The sequence below is a fragment of the Antechinus flavipes genome, chromosome 1 (genome assembly GCF_016432865.1).
Source record: "Antechinus flavipes isolate AdamAnt ecotype Samford, QLD, Australia chromosome 1, AdamAnt_v2, whole genome shotgun sequence".
NCBI classification, from domain to species: domain Eukaryota; kingdom Metazoa; phylum Chordata; class Mammalia; order Dasyuromorphia; family Dasyuridae; genus Antechinus; species Antechinus flavipes.
The window spans coordinates 337,335,540-337,355,172 of record NC_067398.1 but is presented as its reverse complement, the minus strand read 5'-3'; the positions used below and the strand labels follow the sequence as shown (position 1 = coordinate 337,355,172).

The window sequence follows — 19,633 nt, the reverse complement described above, 5'->3', positions numbered from 1 at the left end:
TTTCCTGTCATCTTAGCCAATCTGACAGATGAGAAATGATACCTCAGAATTGTTTTAACTTGCATTTCTCTAACCAATGCATTTTTTCATATTATATATGGCTTTAATTTCTTCGTCTGAAGTTGTCTGTACATATACTTTAACCTTTTATCAATTGGGGAGTGACTAGTATTCTTACAAATTTGAATCATTCAATTCTCTACAGATTTTAAAAATGAAGCCTTTATCATAAATATTAACTGTAAAAATTATTTCTCAGCTTTCTGCTTTCTAATCTTGGCTATACAGATTTTGTTTGTATACAACTTTTAAATTTAATGTAATCAAAATTATTCAAAGATTGTCTTTTGCCTCTTTGTATCTCTAGCATTTAGTACATAATAGGCACTTTAAAATATTTATTAACTACAATAATAATTCAGCTCTTTTTTGAAATATCTGCTTTCCTTAAAAGCAACTATAAAATTACTTTTTCACATGCTTTATTACACACAACATTGGGGAATATATTTAACTATACAATCAGAATCCATAAAGTCAAAATATTAGGCAGCACACATCCATCATCTCTACAAATAGGCTAATATTCATCAATAATATAAAAAGTAACTAGGAGCTCATTTTACAGGTTATAGAGCACTTTCCCACTAGAATCACACTGTATTCTTGGTGAAATGAGGTGAGAGGAAGCATGCTTGTAGAGGGAGAATCAAGTCACGTTTTATCAGGGAACTAACAGAGCTTAAGAGGAGTAGGTAAGACGTGGTTGAGCTCTAGAAGTATGGGTCAGTTTGAAAAAACATCAGGATCCAAAGGGCAAAATAATCAAATATAATCTAAAGGCAGACAAGAGTCTGAAATACTGGATTTCCAGAAGGATCTATGGTCACAAAGGATATTATTTCCCAAGTTGGCTTGCTTGGAACCAAATCACCTCCTGTCTCCATGCCTTTGTTAGTTTTTTCTCCTCTCTTCCACCTTTTAGAATCCCTATCAAGATTGAAGATGAACCCTTCAAGGTTCATCTCAAGAACCATCTAGACTTTGACACATACTCCCAATTTCTTATATTTAATTTGTATTTTCATAACTGTGCCCACACTAAGCATAAGCTCTCTGAGAGCAGCAACCACCTTGAATTGGATTATAAGAGTCAGCTGAAGACAAGTCCCTGATCCCACTGGTATTTTCCGTGTTGGAAATACCTAAGTTTCTTCAAGTTTCATTATGAGGTAAGTAAAGTCAATATTATCTTTACTTTACAAAAAAGGAAACATGCTCAGAGATTAACAATTTGATCATAGTCACATAGCAAGTAAGTGGCAGGACTAGGAATTGAACCCAGATCCTCGTTGTCCTAAGCTGTAGGGTATTCTAATAAAAGGAGTCTGAGATTTAGCCTAAATCAGAAGCAGTTCAGAACAGATGAGCCCATTGTTTCTCACATTTACATAATTGTGTGATCTTTTTAAGGGCCTCTGAAACTTATTTTCCTCAGCATTTTTTAATGGGGAAATAGAATTGCAGAATAAATCTTAGAAGACAAGAATTATTGAGTCCTCTCTCCTCCTTGAAGACTAAGTCCTAGGATATAGGAATAATGACTCCCTTCTCTCTTCCTTGTACACTAAATCCTAGAATACAGGAATTAATAACTCCCCTCTTCCCCTTGTAAACTAAATCCTAGAAAGTAATTAATGATCCCTGTCTCTGCCCTTGTACACAAAATCTTAGAATACAAAAATTAATGACTTCCCTTATCTCCTACCTCCTTGAAGCTAGAAGGAGCAAGTTAAAAGGAGTCAGGTACCCATAAGAACTCTGTAATATAGAAAATATATATTAAATTACTACCCTTCTTTTTGCCAACTGAATTATGATTACTCTTGGCATCTGCAGAAAAATATTAAAGAGAGAAATTAATCATATTACTTTCAACATGTAGAGGAAATTGCCCTCACAATAAGCAATGTTGGTTAGTAAATTTATCGCCAAACAACAACAAACAACAAATGATGGAAGCATCAACAATGATTCTCTGCCATTTATTTTAAAAGTATAAAAATCCATATCAGCTAGTGAGAGACAACAACCCTCAGGAGTCTCAGGAGGGACTGAAGTACCAAAGTTGGAGTGATGGCATTACAGATGTGATGTCAGCACAAAAGAGAATTACTAGGAGATGGCAGCACTCCAGGTGAGGAGTCAGCACCTGGGAGGCTAACTGGGGGCAGAGCAGTCCAGCATTAAAGATGACTCATTGGCTTTTCCTTTGTATGCAGAAAAAGTTCCATCTCTGATTAAAAAAAAAAAAAAAAAAGGAAAGTTTCTATTTTCTAGTTCCTAGGGATTACAAGGCAGTGATTGGCAAAATAAAATGGAATGGCAAGGAAAACACACAAAAATCTGTTATCTATAGTCCCAGAAACTGAAGGGCAACAAAAGAAAAAAAATCCTACTAGAACTACAAAAACTACTTTAAAGCAGAGATACACATTACTATAATTCTATAAACAGCAAGACATCTTCCCAGAAGTTTAGGGAATAAGGTCAAATAATGATGAGCAAGCAAATTGCATAATTAAACAGAATATACTTTCAATAAGAACTGAACTTCTAACAGAATTATTTTCTCTCTAACTTGGCCATGGCCAAGGGGGATGACTTTAAAGCATCTTATTTTGGTAAACCTTTAGTCTTAAAGTTACAGCTCTCTTAAAACTTTTTTTGGCAAACAATGTCAATTCATTCACTATTATAACAGTTGCATTCTTAAAAAATCCAAATAATTTGGCACATCTTCATATACATTATGAAAAAAAAAAGATATAAAACTTCAAACTAGACAATATGCCCAATATGTCCTATGACAGTCACAACTTAGTTGATGTCAATGCAGTGACTTATAGTCAATTTGTGAACAACCAATTTGTCACCAGTCATTTAAGGATCTTGCTTCAATACTCCTACAGGTGTGTACTGTGAAAGCTAATTATTCCCATTCTAATTTGAATTGCATAAAGAATAGATCCTCATTTTAAAGTCTATTAAATTTTGCTCCATAGCTCATTAAGCTTTGATTGCCTGAAAAGATACCATCTGACACCACAGATATAGACAATATCTCATCCACTAAAACCCACTTCCAGGATGTATTGAGAACCTTTGGAAGGGACTTGGATCACAGAGTCTTGGTGCCCTAAAACAGGGCTTCTTAAACTTTTTTTCACTGGCCACTTTTTTCCTCCCAAGAAATTTTTGTATGATATTGAATATATAGATATTAAAGCAGGTATACAAATCAAACATTTACTGGTAATAAATCATAACTTCACAACTGCCACATTCAATTATAAAATCCCATATGGGTTTGCAAACCAGTTTAAGAAGCTATGTTCTACACTAATACATTGTTGGTGGAATTGTGAATGCATCCAACCATTTTGGAGCTATTTGGAACTATGCTCAAAAAGTTATCAAATTGTGCATACCCTTTGATCCAGCAGTGTTACTACTGGGCTCATATCCCAAAGAGATCTTAAAGAAGGAAAAGAGACCTGTATGTGCAAAAATGTTTATGGCAGCTCTTTTTGTAGTGGCAAGGAACTGGAAATTGAATGGATGCCCATCAATTGGAGAATGGCTGAATAATTTATGGTATATGAATGTTATGGAATATTATTGTTCGGTAAGAAATGACCAACAGGAAGATTTTCAGAAAGACCTGGAGAGACTTACATGAACTGATGCTGAGTGAAACGAGCAGGGCCAGGAGATCATTATATACTTCAACAACAATACTAGATGATGATCAATTCTGATGGACTTGGTCATCCTCAGCAATGAGATGAACCAAATCAGTTCCAATGGAGCAGTAATGAACTGAACCCAGCGAAAGAACTCTGGGAGATGACTAAGAACTATTACATTGAATTCCCAATCCCTATATTTTTGCCTGTCTGCACTTTGGATTTCCTTCACAGGCTAATTGTACAATATTTCAGAGTCCGTTTCTTTTTGTACAACAAAATAACGGTTTGGTCATGTATACTTATTGAGTATCTAATTTATATTTTAATATATTTAACATCTACTGGTCATCCTGCCATCTAGAGGAGGGGGTGGAGGGAAGGAGGGGAAAAATAGGAACAAAAGGTTTGGCAATTGTCAATGCTGTAAAATTACCCATACATACAACTTGTAAATAAAAGGCTATTTAAAAAAATAAAGTAATAAAGCTATTGAACTACTAAAAAAAAAAAAAAGAAGAAGAAGAAGAAGAAGAAGAAGAAAGAAAGAAAGGACCAGCAAGATGATTTCAGAAAGGCCTACATGAACTAATGCTGAGTGAAATGAGCAGGACCAGGAGGAGATCATTATATATTTCAATAACAATACTATACAATGATCAATTCTGATGGACGTGGCTCTCTTCAACAATGAGATGAACCAAATCAGTTCCATTTGTTCAATAATGAAGAGAACCAGCTACACCCAGCAAAAGAATTATGGGAAATGAGTGTGCACCACAAAATAGCATTTCTACTCCTTCTGTTTTTGTCCCCTTGCATTTTTGATTTCCTTCTCAGGTTATTTTTACTTTACTTCTAAGTCCGATTTTTCTTGTGCAGCAAAATAACTGTATGGATATGTATTCATATATTGTGTTTAACATATTTAACATGTGTTGGTCTGCTTGCCATCTAGGGGAAGGGGTGGGGGGAAGAGGGGAAAAGTTGGAATAGAAGGTTTTGCAAGGGTCGATGCTGAAAAATTACCCATGTATATATCTTGTAAATAAAAAGCTATAATAAAAATTTAAAAATAAAAAAGTTATGTCCTAAAGGACAGGGGTGATCCTGAAGTTTTGTCACTCTGACCCCCAGATCTTGAGTTTTTCTGTAAAGACCCGGAGCAGAGCCTTCCAGTGTTCTGACTTCTGTTCAAGCAACTTCTCCCTCCTCATTAGCAAGAATCATACTCCATCCATAACCTAAAATGGAAAGAGATTTTTTTAATTTATCAATTTTTTCTGGTTATACAGACCTACTAACTTTTTAGAAACACATTTCTTTATGAATCATTTGGGAGAGAAAAAGAACAAAAGGGAAAAACCACTAAGAGGAAAGAAAAACAGAAAAAAGAAGTGAACATAGCAAGTATTGATTTACATTAACTCCATATTTTTTTCTAGATGCAGATGGCTTTTTTTTTTTTTTTTTTAAGAAAAAAGGTTTTTCTAAAGCACAAGTCTGACCATAGATGTAACTCACCTACTCGATATACACCAGGGTCCCATCCTTTGTTTCCAGCCTTATCACCCACTTTGCCCATCTACCTACCCCTCTCCCTTTCGCGTGCCTTCTCTCTCTTTCTTAGAACTCTGTGGAGCTTTTTTTGAGGTTCATCTCTCAAGCACCCCTTTGGCTCCCCTTTTTGTCCTTCTCTTCGGTTTCTTTGGGTCCTGGACCCCTCTGGCGGGCTGGTGAATGCCTAGGGACCGCTTCTCAGAGTAAGGTTCCTAAATGCCTAACAGCATACTAGGGGTTATGTAGAAAACCAACTCTGATGAAGAAGTTATTAGCACATTTACGAACAAGTTCAAGAGCCTTTCCCCACCCTCACTCTCCAATACTGTGGGCGCTACTCTTTGCGACCTCATTTGGGGTTTTCTTGTCATTGCCGATTCTTTCTGCAATCCACGTTACGGATGAGGAAACTGAGGCAAATGGGGTTAAGGGACAAGGCCAGGGTCACACAGCTAGTAAGCGTCTGAGGCCGGATTTGAACTCGGTCTTGCTGACACCGAGCTGCTGCTCCTCCCACTGAGTCCCCACCTATTCTGTACAGAGCTATCTGTGTGCACTTTGTGTTCCCTGAGAGAAGGTAAACCTCTCCAGGGCAGGGACCACTTCACCTTTGTATTGATATAACCCGCGCCTCTCACGAAGGAAGCACTTAATGACCGCCTCTCGATTGATCGGATGTCGGATCTCCTCTGGGCTGAGAAGGTGCTTAATAAAAAATAGCAGAGCTAGAGACCCCGCCAGGGGGCAGCAGACGCCCACTACCGCTGTCACCGCCACCCGTTGTCAGAAAAGAAGGGGCTCAGCAAGAGAGGCTCCAGAAGTACAAGCACTGCGCATGCGCATGACCTCCCGCGAAAGGCGGGGGAAAGGGGCCGGGCGTGCGTGAGTAGCTCTTGACGGCAGTGTGGCGGAAATGAGCCACCCTGCAAGTCCTTTGACGACAGTCCCGTCTGAGCCGGAGCGCCACCCAGCAGTGTGGCCGTCATGGCGTCGCCTTTCAGCGGGGCATTGCAGCTAACGGACCTGGATGATTTCATTGGGCCGTCTCAGGTGGGCCAGGAGTTTCGGGGGGAAAGAGCCTCTCAGGACGGAAGCCTGGTGGCTGATGGCGGGGAGGGTCTGCAAGAAGGCGTGGGGGGCACCCGAGAGGAGATTGTAGGGTTGTTAGTGACGTCATGGAGGACCGGGGGCGGGGCTTATCTGAATAATATGCTGGAAGAACTACGCCGTCGCCACCTTCCTTCGGCGTTCCTCCCATTTCTCAGATGGGGAAAACTGAGTTCCATCTATGGAGCTTTGTCGAGCTCTCAGCGAACCCGCTCAGGGACCCAGCTCCTCCGAGGGCCTAAGCCAGGACTCCTTCCTCTCCTCACGGAGGCTGGCAAGAGTTCTAAGTTTAGCCTGGTCTCTAGTTCTGTTTTCGAATCCTGCCCCTGACACTGGGCTCCTGTCCATGTGACTTCGAGCAGTTTGTTTCCCTCGGATGGTTCTCGGTTTCCCATTTTGCAATGCCGAGCTGCCCCAGATATCGCGGGCGCGGAGAGAGGCCTTGGCCGGCACACCCCACCCCCGCCCTCCCCTCCTCCCGGTATCACGCGGCCTTCTCCGGGAGCAGCTGCCGGGGCGCAGTGACTCAGCGCTTTGAAACGGACCTGGCCGGGTCCGGGTGTTGGGTTTCCCCAAGGCCGCGCGGACGGTCCGTGCCGGGCTGCTAGTGTTGTAATATTTCTCGCTACTTTCCACCGCCCCCAGGGTTTGCCGAGCCCTTTACTTGCGAGGCGGGTCTCTGCAGCTGCGAGACCTGCTCCCAGTTTGTAGTGTCTAAGTGCCCTTGGTCAGTGTCATCATTCCTGATGATGGGGCAAAGAGAGGGGGATACTTTGTAAAATTTATGAGCACAGTTATAGATGGGGATTATCGCCACGAATGATGTGTCTGGGGCCGAGGTCACACAGCTAGGATGTAACAGTACAGGGACTCCAGCCCAGGACTGATGCCAAATTCAAGGCTTTCTATTTTTTAAAAATCTTATTTTCATTGCTGTCTTTGATTTTTCCATCATTCTTCCTGCCTCCACCCATCCTTTGCATTTTTAAAAAAAAGGGGAAATAAAAGCAAAAAGTCAATCAAAACATTAATGGTACCTGACAGTTTATGTGTACTGAACTTCTATAAAGGGGGAGGAAGGTGTCTTTTTCCAAGTCCATACTTGGTCATGATTATACAACATTCATTTTGATTTTTGTGTGTGTGTGCTTTCCATTTCTTTTGTTTTAGTCTCTGTATAAATTTGACCCTATGGACAGTGCATATGGCTTCCCATGCTTCTGTGAACATCTCTTAGTCATCTTTTTTCATGAATCAGTAATTTTTTGTCACCTACACATAGCCCACTCTCTTTAGCCTGACCCCGATTGTTGAGCCTGTACTTTGTTTCCAGTTTTTGTCACCACAAACAGTGCTGATCTTTATACATTTTCCTACTTGGGATCTCTCTGTAATCTTGATTAAAGCCCTCTTCCCAGGCTCTTTGTGATATACTTTATACTTATCTCTGTCCCTGAGGGGTTTTTTTTATCTGTGAGAAATAACAGGATGCCTGGAAGGAATTCTGTTCATTTTAGCTAAGAAGGATTTCAGACACTATTGGGTTAGCCGTGGGGAATCTAGGGAGAAGATGCAGAAAAAAGGAAATTCTTGCAGTATATGGGGGGGGGGGGGGTAGAATGGTCCCAGATTTTCAGATGCAAAACATTTCTCACAGACCTCCCTCTCAGTAGCAAAAGCAGCATTTTGTCATCCTGAATTTAGTGACCACACCTCCTGTTTGCTGCTGTTAAAAAGGAAAGTGGAGATCTTGAGAGGGGCTGGTATAGATACTTGCAGGGCGGACATTGGCTAGTTAGAGTAAACCTTTCTTGGGTTTATGATCAGCTGAATAACCTTGGGTTCCTGCACAATGTTAGAAAACTGTACTCTGTGTGAAAACAAGGTAAGCAACTCTTATCTTGTACTGAACATTTCTGCTTGCAGAAAACAATCCTCAACAATGAGCTTATTTTGACTATTTCAGGAGTGACTGGAAAGAGAAGGCAAAGGGCTGGAGAAGTGAAAAAAATAAAGCACATATTTGATAATGTCTTTGTAGGTAAATTTTAAAATAATCAGTAAAGCTATGTGAGACCTCTTCAATTTCTACAGAAGCCTTTATCAGATAGAAGTTACCGCAATGTAGTTTGGAGTCTTGGTCCTATAAGACTTATGGATCAAATACTGGCTGTATGACTGAATTTGGACTAATAACTACATATAAGATGGAAATATGGTATTTGTACTGCTTTCCCCATAGAATGATTGTGGGGAAAGAGCTTTTAAATTATAAAACCCTGTGTTATGGTCAGGATATTCACAGTGAATAAAAAGTATTGAACCAGAAATTAGGAAGACAAGGATCTCGATGCTAGTTCTGCCATTTACTTGCTGTGGGATAATGAGTGAGTGCCTTCCTTTCACCAGGCCTCTGTTTCCTTCTCAGAAAACTGACAGGGTTGGGTCTAATGATCCCTAGAAGCCCTTCCAATTCTACATACATACATTGTATCTCTGATACTAGGATTTTCTTCCTCTTACACTCTTTGATTTTTGTATGTTTTTTCTGGCCTAGGATTGCATAAAGCCTATGAAAGTTGAAAAAAAACTTGGAAAAGGCACAGCGAAGATCCAGATTGAAGACGATGGGACTTATTTCCAAGTTAATCAAGTAAGAACTGGGGGGCTTTTCTCACCATTCCTCAACACAAAATTGCAACTAACATCTTGAGATCCATTTTTCTGTTCTTCCAGTTTGCTTTCCATCTTTGAATGCTAGTTATACAGAAGTAATTTATGTTTTATATCAGTCCTTGGATATTACAGAGCTCTTTTCTTGTAATCAAGGGAGGATGGAGGAGTCCATTCATATAAAACAATGAATGTGATTTGTTCAGCAAATGATATTCATTTAAGAAAGATATGGCAAGTGACTGGTCTCTTTTCTGTTTAGCATGTTCCAAGTTTTTAAAGTGAGATTTTCAAATGAAAACTACTTATTCTGAGTGAACATCTGTTGCATAATTAGCTGATGATATAATCAAAATCAAACTCTTTATATTAAAATCAAGCTACTTCATTGAACTCTTACCTGGTTATAATTTGGACTGAATTTATATAATTCAAGTAGATCTACTATGATTTAATAGCAGGAAATGAAAGCATGTCCAAGGATGAAACTTGAGTGTAATGTAATGGGAAAAGGCACTGGCTTGGAAATGAGGAAGCCTGTTCTAGTTCCCAAAACAGTTTTGTTGCTAGTTGTGGCTATATAACTATCTGAGTCACTTGACTTCTCAATAGTCTGAGAGCCCATATTGACAGAGGGCTGTGTGCAAAGCATTATTCTGGGGAGCCCTTAAGAGATTGGTCACACCCTTGTGTTATGGTAAGCATATTCCCACCTGCTTCTTTTTTTCCTGGCCCTTAATTTAGAATTCCCATCTGCTGAGACATACCTTCTCTTCTCTCCTATCTCTCTCCATACTCAGCCCTCGCAGCCCTATCCTTCCTTCATCTAGATTACCCTTTACTTTTCCATTTGACTATAACTTCTGGATTCCCTGCTTTGTTGCTGGCAGACTTCCCTTTGTCCTAGATTTCTCTATTCCACATTCCTTCCATCTTCTTACACAACAGAAACTTGCCTCTTTACAAAAGACACTGGATTTTATTGACTGATCACTGACCACCCTTTCCAGGACCAGTTGCTCCTCCTTTCAGTCACTGAGCAGATAGAAGAAACATATTTCTTCCATTTCTGGTCTTTCCTTTTGCCATCATCATTTAACTTCTCTTCCTTTAAGGTTCCCTCCATCCAGAAGTGTGCAGGTAAATATTTAATAAATGACTTTCTGGGGGGAAATAGATACGTGACAACATTTTAAAATTTAATCTATATTATTAAGCATTTTCTCTAACTTTATTAAGTCTAGATAATCCACAAAGCAATATATCAAGCTCTGATTTGTAGCATCTGAAATGTCACTGCTCACACTGAAATTTAAAAATCACCTCTCACAAAGCTAGCTCCAGTACATTTTCATCACCTAGTCCAGTGATTTATTGAATTCACTCACTTATCTTTCTCTTTTCATAAAGAGTTCATTACCTGGCTCACAGTTTTCCTTTTGAAAGCCTCTGCTCCCATACTTAGGGAACACAGATCTGTAGAGAATGCTCACTTGAGGGAGTCAGGAAGACAAGGGGTAAGCATGTGGAGGTCCCCTCTAAAATTTTGATTTCTTGGTCTTCTACTGAATGTTTTACTGCTGTTATACTGAGCTATGAGCCCTGATCAGAGCTGATTCTATATTAAAGTTACTTATATGAAGAGAGGAGTAAGCAAAGTGCCCATTATCAAATGTGGGGAGTCATGGGAGAGCACACATGGTATTTTTGCATCTTTCTACTAGGACCATAACATAGCTAAGTTTAATTAAGCTGTATAGTTTTCCCCCAGCACCGAATATAAGATCACAGTTAACAGAAATGCTTCTGGAACAGCCTAGTCAGAGGCAGAACTGAAGCTAGAGCTCAGGTCTCCTGACTCCCAAGCCAAAAGGCCTTTTTACTAACCCACATTCAGTGTCGCAAAGATGGGCCATGGAGAGAATTCAGCAGAATTGTGAGTAGGGATGAGAGCAAGGGGGTGGCCCGAGGCAGAGGAGCAGAGCATTCTGAGCAGAAGGAAAAATGAGCCCATGAAGGTAGGTCATATATAAGAGATGGCAAGTAGTTTGACTCAGGTGGAAGGCAAAGTAACATGGAATAAAATAGCATGAGACAAAACTAGAAAAGCAGGGTTGTCGTTCTGGAAATCAGTTCTTTTTGTGGTGGCAAAGAATTAGAAACTAAGGGAACACCTGTCAAATAGGGGATGGCTGAAGTTGTAGTACATGTATATGAACCACTGTGCTATAAGAAGTGATGAGAGGTGTTTAACATGTATGAGACTGCCTGCCATCTAAGGAAGGGGGTGGAGGGAGGGAAGGGAAAAGTTGGAACAGAAGTGAGTGCAAGGGACAGTGTTGTAAAAAAAATTACCCCTGCAGATGTTCTGTCAGTAAAAAGCTATAAATTTTTAAAAAACGAAAGAAAGAAATGTTGGGAGGGACAGTTTCAGAAAGACTTACCTGATTCAGAGTGAAGTGAGCAGAACCAGGAGAACTTTTTATACAGGAATAGTAAAATTTTCAACCTTGAGAGATTTCCGATCCAACATAGTGACTCACCACTATAGTTCCAAAGGACTCATGATGAAAAATGCTATCTACTTCCAGGTAGAGAGTAGATGGACTCAGAATGTAGAATAAACCCTGTTTTCTTTCATATTTTTTTTTAATACCATGGCTAATGCAGGAATTTGTTTTACATGACTATACATGGTATATGTCATGGGTTTGTTTTTTTTTTTCTTGTCTTCTCCATTGGAGGAAGAGGAAGAAGGAAAGAAAGATTTGGAGTTGAAAATAAAATTGAATTTTGAACAAATAAACTCTTAATAAAAAGGGGGAAAGGAGAAAAAGAAAGATACAGTTGTACCACATTATGGAGGGCTTTACATGGTAAAGAAGTTAGACTTTATCTGGCAGGTGGCAAGATGCCAGTGAAGAATTTCGAACTGCTTCCTTCTGCATAAGGAAGATAACTCTAGCAGTGATGTGATGGGTAGATTTGGAGGGAGTATAGTAATGGAGAATCTGTATTAGAGCAAAGGCATTTAGAATAGAAAGAAGAGAGCCAGTGTGAATCATTTCTCAGATGAGAAAGAAAAGAAAAAGAATGGGTCAAAAGGACCAAATTTTCAAACACAAGAGACTAGTGATACCACTGATTAATATAATCAAGTCAGAAGAATGAGCAAGTTTGGAATGAAATTTAAGCTCAGTTTTGACCATATTAAGGTGTTGTACTAGTACAGTGTCCATCTGAGCAAAGGTCTGGAATGCTTTAAGATAGTCAGGCTGAAAATAAAGATTGGGCGTCTCCTACACAGATGAGATTTTTGAAACCATGGGAGTAAATGAAAGGGCCTAGAACACAGATCTGTAGAGAATGCTCACTTGAGGGAGTCAGGAAGACAAGGGATAAGCAAACGAGACAAAGGATAGTTTAAAAAAAAAGCAATAGACAAAAGGGGGAGAGGAAGGCATCATGGGCACAAAGAACAGCAACAGAGTTTGGAGAGTTCAGTGTTTTTTACCCACTTTGGCCAGAGCACTTAGTGCATGGGAAAGAGCAATAAGATAAGGCTGGAGATATTTGGGGGTAGGGAGGGAAGACATTGTAGAAGACCTTGAATGCCAAGCTGAAGAATTTGAATTTTAATTGTGAAGGTATAAAACAACACTGAATTGCACCAATTCCTTTGTGCAAAGGAATGACCTGGGTAGATCTTTGTATGAAGCATGTAAGAAATGTGTGTATTTCCTTGACATTGGCTTCTCCTTGACTTCCATGAAACTTCTCTGTCTCCTTTCTAACTATCTAATCATTTCTTTCCTGTCTCATTTGCTGGATAATCAACCTCCTGCCAGCTTAATGGAAATATTTCTCAATAGGGGTCATAACCCCACTTTTCTCTCTCCATACCCTTATTCGCAATGATCTCTTCAGCTCCAGTGAGTTATAGTAGAATGTAAACTCCATGAGATCAGAGACTGTTTTATTCTTGTCTTTGAATCGTCAGTACTTGTCACATGGTAGGTGCTTAATAAATAACTTTGAATCAGTTGAATTGGCTCAAATGCTCTATTTTGTGCAATTCCTTGCCTTTGCATGATCCTTACTTCAAAGTTCAGGTCAGCCCACTACAAGAATCTTGCCTCAGCCCCCCATCCCTGCCAGTTGTTAGTGTCCTTCTCATAGAGTTTAAAAAGAATATTGGTTTTAAAATCCCACTGTGCATGGACATGTATTGACAACAGAACAGGGGTTCCCAAGGATTGTGAGAAAATAGGGTTGGTGATAGGAGAACTGAGTTGGAATGTGATTGGAAAAGAGTAGAAGTGATTTTTTTTTTTTTAGTAGCAATTCTCAAATATGTTAGTACAATACACCTTTATAATTTAAAATTTTAACATGAATAAAAAACAACAGCATTGTGGATATTTACTATATCTGAACTTAGAACATCTTTATTAATATGAAAATAATTCTGACCTTTGAGATCCCCTAAATAGGGATCTTAGAGACTCCCAGGAGTCCTCAGGCCACATTTTGAAAACCTGAATCAGAGGATTCAAGAGGGAGTTAAATTGTGCTTGCACCTCAAGTGATGAGAATAGAGAGCTAGGACAACTAGGATCTGTTTTTGGCAAACTCACTTGACCAAATTTAACCAAGAGATTTGTAGATTAGCTATAGCCAATCTCCCCAAGGTTGCTCTTCCAAACAGCCTGTGGCTCCTAATTGGAGGCAGCTGAGCCTTCACTTTCTAAACTTTTTATATAAAGGCTTTTTAGTGTGTAGTAAAGGCCCCAAGAGTAAATGAGAGGTACTTTAAGTTTCCCTCACTATCTCTACTCCCTCCTCACCCCCCACCCCACAAGTAAACTGTGATATGTTTAATTCTGGGAAAGGAGCAAAAATGTCAGAAAAGACTCTTTACAGATCATTTGGTCCCCACCCAATTTGTTCCTACATTTCTAAAGTTGAGGATAAAGACCTATTAATTTTCATTTAGCAAAAAGTAAATCAGTCTTTACCAAATGTGAAGCTTAGAAGTCCACCATTTAACACTGGGCTATTGTGTTTGTGAAGAAGTTCTAAGTTTCTCATCAGTAAAGTTTAAAAAGAAAGGTCTGGTTTCCTAATTTCCAGATAGCTGAAAAACTCTCGGCTCTGACACAGTATTGACCCGTGAGGGAGCTAAATATCCTTGTCAGTCAGATCTGCAGTCCTGAGCCAATAAAGCTTTTCACAAAGGGTCTGTACTGTTTACAAAGCCAGGCACACCGGAGGTTGCTATGTTATTCTGAGAAACCAGATGGTGTAGTGAAGAGACTTGAATTCAAAATACTTAGGCTGAGACCTCAAGGCAAATCAGTTATTTCTCTGAGCCTCAGTTTCCTCACCTGTAAAAATAAACATTATCATACACTGCCTGCCTTACAGGATAGCTGTACAAAAGTATTTTTTAGGTATCACAGAGAACTCCATAAATGAGTTGTTATTTGCTTTTACTGTTCTTAGCGTCTTCCTCTCTCTGTTTTCCCTGTCCCTCTTTAGAATTCTGGATTACAAAAGGCAAAGTAATTATAGTACCTAGAGCTATGAACTGAGAGTTAGTTAAGTTGGAGTCTCAGGGACCTGTCCTTTTTTACCCCTGTAAAGAGGAGGTACGACCCCTGGCTTACCTGCTCAGAGTTTGGGGATCAGATAAGATGATAAGCACTTGAATCTTAGGGGCCGTCTGTGCCAGACTACAGGACTGTCACTGTTGTTCCTTTGACTCTTTCCTTTGCCATTTTCTTATTTCTGGCTTCCCCTGGACCAATTTTTTTCCCTTCTCATCATTAGAGAAAGCAAGCATAAATATACTTTTCTGATTTGCCCTCACTTTCACCAAGGCTATTAGAAAATTGAGCCCTCTTCAGATCTGTGATTAATTAATATAAGGAACTCGAGGCAGAAACTCTCTCTGCCAGTTTAGGTTCAGTTGCTTTGCCCTTTCCTAGTCTTTGAGAGTCACCTGGGGCACTAAGAAGTTGAGATACAACAGAGCTGAGAGAGAGCCCTGAAAGGGCCCCTGCCCAGAGCCTCAAGGTCCATATATGTCAGAGGTGAGATTTGAACCCAAATTTTCTTGACTCATAGGTCAGGTCACTGACTACTGCACTGCATTACCCATTGTGGAATAAACTTAGACTTAAGGATATAGCTGCTCTTCCCCTTCATTGATTTCACTGCTACTTTTTTTTTTTATTTCACTCTTGAGTTTATTCTGTTTCATTTCATCTAAAAGCAGCTGCAGGAAATCTGAATGTTTGTCTTTTTCCACTATTTATGAATGAGTTTTTATGAAGTGTTAGAACTTGAAATTTAGGAATATTGAATGTGCTATTTTCCATAAACATTCAGCTTCAGGAGATAAGTAGACACCACCTAAAATCATTCGTTGGTTCCTAGGAAATACAGCTTTATAGTGTGTGGGTAGTTGGTTCCACAGGAAGTGTTAGAAATGGCAGGATAATATAATAGTCATTCAGAGAAGTTATACCAGCTTGAGGAAGAGCTGATTTGAAGGCTACTTAGCTTCTGCTTTGTATTCTTTTTGTCTGCCCTGCTATGTTTGCTTTATATGTATACTGTCCATATCTCCACATAAGTGAGTTTTGTCTGCCTCGTTCGCATGTGAGTTCCTTCAGGCATAGGACTGTCTCATATTTCTCTTTGCATTCCCAATCACCTAGCACAATGCCAGGCACATGTCCATAGGCAATTAAATGCTTAACAATTGATCTGACAAACTAGAGTGAGATTTAACATCCCAGTGGGATTTTGTTATGCTGTAATGGTGCTAATAATCACACTTTTATGTAGCTTTTTATAATTTACAAACAACTTTGAGAGGTAGGTAGTACATTTATTAGGAAACTGAAAGGTTATATTGTAAAATATACACAGTCACACAACTGTAAGGTGTCAGAACCAGGATTCAGACTGAAACCCCAGCTAGATCCTCAGACTCTCTCACGTAGGAACTTTTTCCCTCCCTTAGGCAATTACAAAATGGCATCAGAAGCAAACACATTATGGGTATAGAACTGACTGTCACAGGAACACCGTTGTGATTCCCTGGTAGAATGGAAGCTTCTTAACAGCAAGAACCATCTTGTTTGCTCATACCTAAGTGCTTAGTACAGTACCTAGGACACAGTGCATCTAGCATTCAGATCCAAATATTAGAGGCAAACAAGCTACAGAGGTAATTAAGTGCCTTACTTGGAAGCAGGAAGACCAGAATTCAAATCCTATCTTAGAGGATTATTAGCTGCTGGTAAAGTCACTTAACCTCTCTCATCCTGTTTGTTTATTTATTTTTTTAATGATATCAAGATAGAGACAAATGGAGGAGACAATTTCCCCATCTCTTCCTCTCTAATATTCTTTTTTTTTAATTGTAGTAAGTTTATTTTTAATACACATTGTTTTATGAATCATGTTGGGAGAGAGAAATCAGAGCAAAAAGAAAAAACCATGGGAGAGATGAAAAAACAGGAAAAAGAAGTGAATAGCATGTGTTGATTTACATTCAGTCTCCTTAGTTCTTTTTCTGGATGCTGATGGCATTTTCTGTCCAAAGTCTATTAGGATTGCTTTGGATCATTAAACCACTGAGAAGAACCAAGTCTTTCATAGTTGATCATCACACAATCTTATTATGTACTGTGTACAATGTATTCCTGGTTCTACTTGTTTCACTCAGCATCAGTTCATGTAAATCTTTTCAGGCCTTTCTATAATCAGCTTTTTCATCATTTTTAAAAGAACAGTAATATTCCATTATTTTCATGTGCCACAACTTGTTCAGCTATTCCCAGTTGATTAGTATCCACTCCTTTTCCACAAAAAGAGTTGCTACAAACATCTTTGCACATGAGGTCCTTTTCCCTCCTTTACGATTTCCTTAGGATACGGAGCCAGTAATGGCACTGCTGGGTCAAAGAGTATGCACAATTTTATCGTCCTTCGGGCATAGTTTAGATGGCTGTCCAAAATGGTTGGGTCATTTCACATCTCCATCAATAATGCATTAGTGTCCCAGTTTTCTCACATCTTCTTCAACATTCATCATTATCTTTTCCTATCATCTTAACCAGTCTGAGAGGTGTGGTTTTAATTTGCATTTCTCTAATCAATAGTGATTAGAGCATTTTTTCATATGCTTTATTTTCATCTTGAATTTCATCATCTGAAAACTGTTCATATCCTTTGACCATTTATCAACTAGGGAATGACTTGTATTCTTATAAATTTGACAAACTTCTTTATATATTTTAGAAATGAAACCTTTATCAGAAACACTGGTTATAAAGATTTTTTCCCAGTTTTGTACTTCCCTTTTAATCTTGTTTCTGTTGGGTTTTTTTGTGCAAAAACTTTTTAACTTAATGTAATCAAAGCTATTCATTTTGCCTTTCCTAATGTTTTCTAGTTCTTCTTTGGTCATAAATTCCTCCCTTTTCCAAAGATCCAGTAGATAAATTTTCCTTTGTTCTCCTAATTTATTTATGGTATTCTCCTTTATGCCCAATTCGTGTATCCATTTTGACCTTATTTTGTTATGGGGTGTGAGATACAGATCTGCGTCGAGTTTCTGACTTATTATTTTCCAGTTTTCTCAGCAATTTTTGTCACATAGTGAGTTCTTATTCCAGAAGCTAGAGTTTGAGCATTTATCAATTACTAGATTGCTAAAGACTTTGATTATTATGTTGTGTATGTCTACTCTATTCTACTAATCCACAACTTAGCCAGTACCAAATGGTTTTGATTACTGACACTTTATAATATAGTTTTAGGTTTGATACTGCTAAGCCACCATCCTTTGTAATTTTTTTTATTAATTCCCTTGATATTCTTGACTTTTTGTTCTTCTGGATATCATCCTATTTCATAGCACCTATTTCACAGGAGTTCTTAGGCTCAAATGAAATACTACATAAAGCACTTTGCAAACCATAAAGCACTATTTTATAAATGCAGTCACTTAATACCATAAGATTAGGACATGAAGATTTTGTTAACTTTTTAAAGAAGTTTAATTGTTTTTATATCAGCCGAAATAATTATGTCATTTGTCAGTTGTTTAAGAAATGTTTTTGTTATCTTCTTTAGGATGGAGGCTCTCGGAAGCTTGAAAAAGCTAAAATCTCTCTGAATGACTGCTTAGCCTGCAGTGGCTGCATTACTTCAGCCGAAAGTGTCTTAATCACCCAGCAAAGCCATGAAGAGCTATACAAGATTTTAAATTTTAACAAAGTATGTGGGAGCAAACTTCTGAAATGTGTGTTTTCTTCAAATGCCATGCATGGTGTAGGATTCAAAAGTGTAGTTTACCTACTGATACAGTGTTTAAACATTCCACAGTTTCCATAAGAAATCTAGGATCAAAACAGTTTCCAGGAGCTACCTTCCTTTTTAACATTTCCTAAGTGGACTCTTCATGAATTTTATAACATGAAGCAATTTATTCTCAGCCTAAAATGGTGCTTTTCACAAAAGCCACTGTAGAATATTACTGTGCATATGTGATATGATCAACTAAAAGTGACTGAATTTGATGTCCCATTTATATGTAGAACTAATGAAAATCTGACCCAGAGCCAAGGACATGTGCATACTCCTTCAGTATAATTATTTTATCTTTTGAAACTATCATGAATTTTTCACTTTTTGTTTTCCAGATTGCTGAGCCAAGTCAGCAAAAGCTAGTTGTCATTTCGGTTTCACCACAGTCAAGAGCATCATTAGCAGCAAGATTTCAACTGACTCCTCTAGATACTGCCAAGAAATTAACTTCATTCTTTAAAAATAGAGGTGGGAAGGGGCCCCTTGTTCCAGTTGCCCTTGGATAATAAGGGGGTGTCCTCAAACTATCAAGGTGGGAAGTGAAGTATTCTCATGCCTATTAGTCACTGACATTGTGCTTGACTTGAAATCTTAAGTAATTTTTTTTTTTTGAAACTTCAACCATTTATGTTATATTTGACTTCAAGTTGGAGTTTCACTTTTGAAGATCAAGGACAATGCACTTTAAAGTAAAACAGTTAAAAATTCTGACTTTGGTCTGGAAAAGTTCAGAATTAAATTAGTTTTCCTGTCAACAATATTTCATACTTGTCTAGTGCTTTCTGATTTGTAAAGCACTTAACTGTGCTCTCAGAGGTCATAGCATGTAATGACATGATATCACCCACATTTTTCAAGTGAGGAAAACAAAGTTTAGAGATGAGATTTGCTCCCATCATCTTTCATCACCCTCAGTGTCAAGGCCAGGGCTGAGACCCACATCTTCTGATTGTAATGCTCTTTTAATTACATCATTCAGCCACTTCTTCAGTATTTTAGAGACCTGAGATTTCAGTGATGTACAGATTCAAAGTAGATCACAGTCCTCAGGATTTTATTAAATCACCTTCAAGAATTACTGTGCAAATAGACCTCCTCCTCCCTTTCTTCAGTTCTGGTGGTCCCTTCTAATAGAAGGGAACAACTTACGGCCACAG

The 19,633-nt window shown here is 38.7% G+C and overlaps 1 protein-coding gene across 1 annotated transcript in view; it reads left to right on the top strand.

Moving 5' to 3' along the window:
- The first annotated feature begins 6,244 nt into the window (after nucleotides 1–6,244).
- CIAO3 (cytosolic iron-sulfur assembly component 3) overlaps nucleotides 6,245–19,633 on the top strand; it is a 29,794-nt gene continuing 16,405 nt past the window's right edge. Inside the window, exons 1-4 of the mRNA XM_051969237.1 lie at nucleotides 6,245–6,359; nucleotides 8,974–9,069; nucleotides 18,243–18,386; nucleotides 18,812–18,944. Of these exons, the coding sequence (XP_051825197.1) occupies nucleotides 6,294–6,359; nucleotides 8,974–9,069; nucleotides 18,243–18,386; nucleotides 18,812–18,944 (439 nt within the window). The 5' untranslated portion in view covers nucleotides 6,245–6,293. The remainder of the gene's footprint in view (nucleotides 6,360–8,973; nucleotides 9,070–18,242; nucleotides 18,387–18,811; nucleotides 18,945–19,633) is intronic.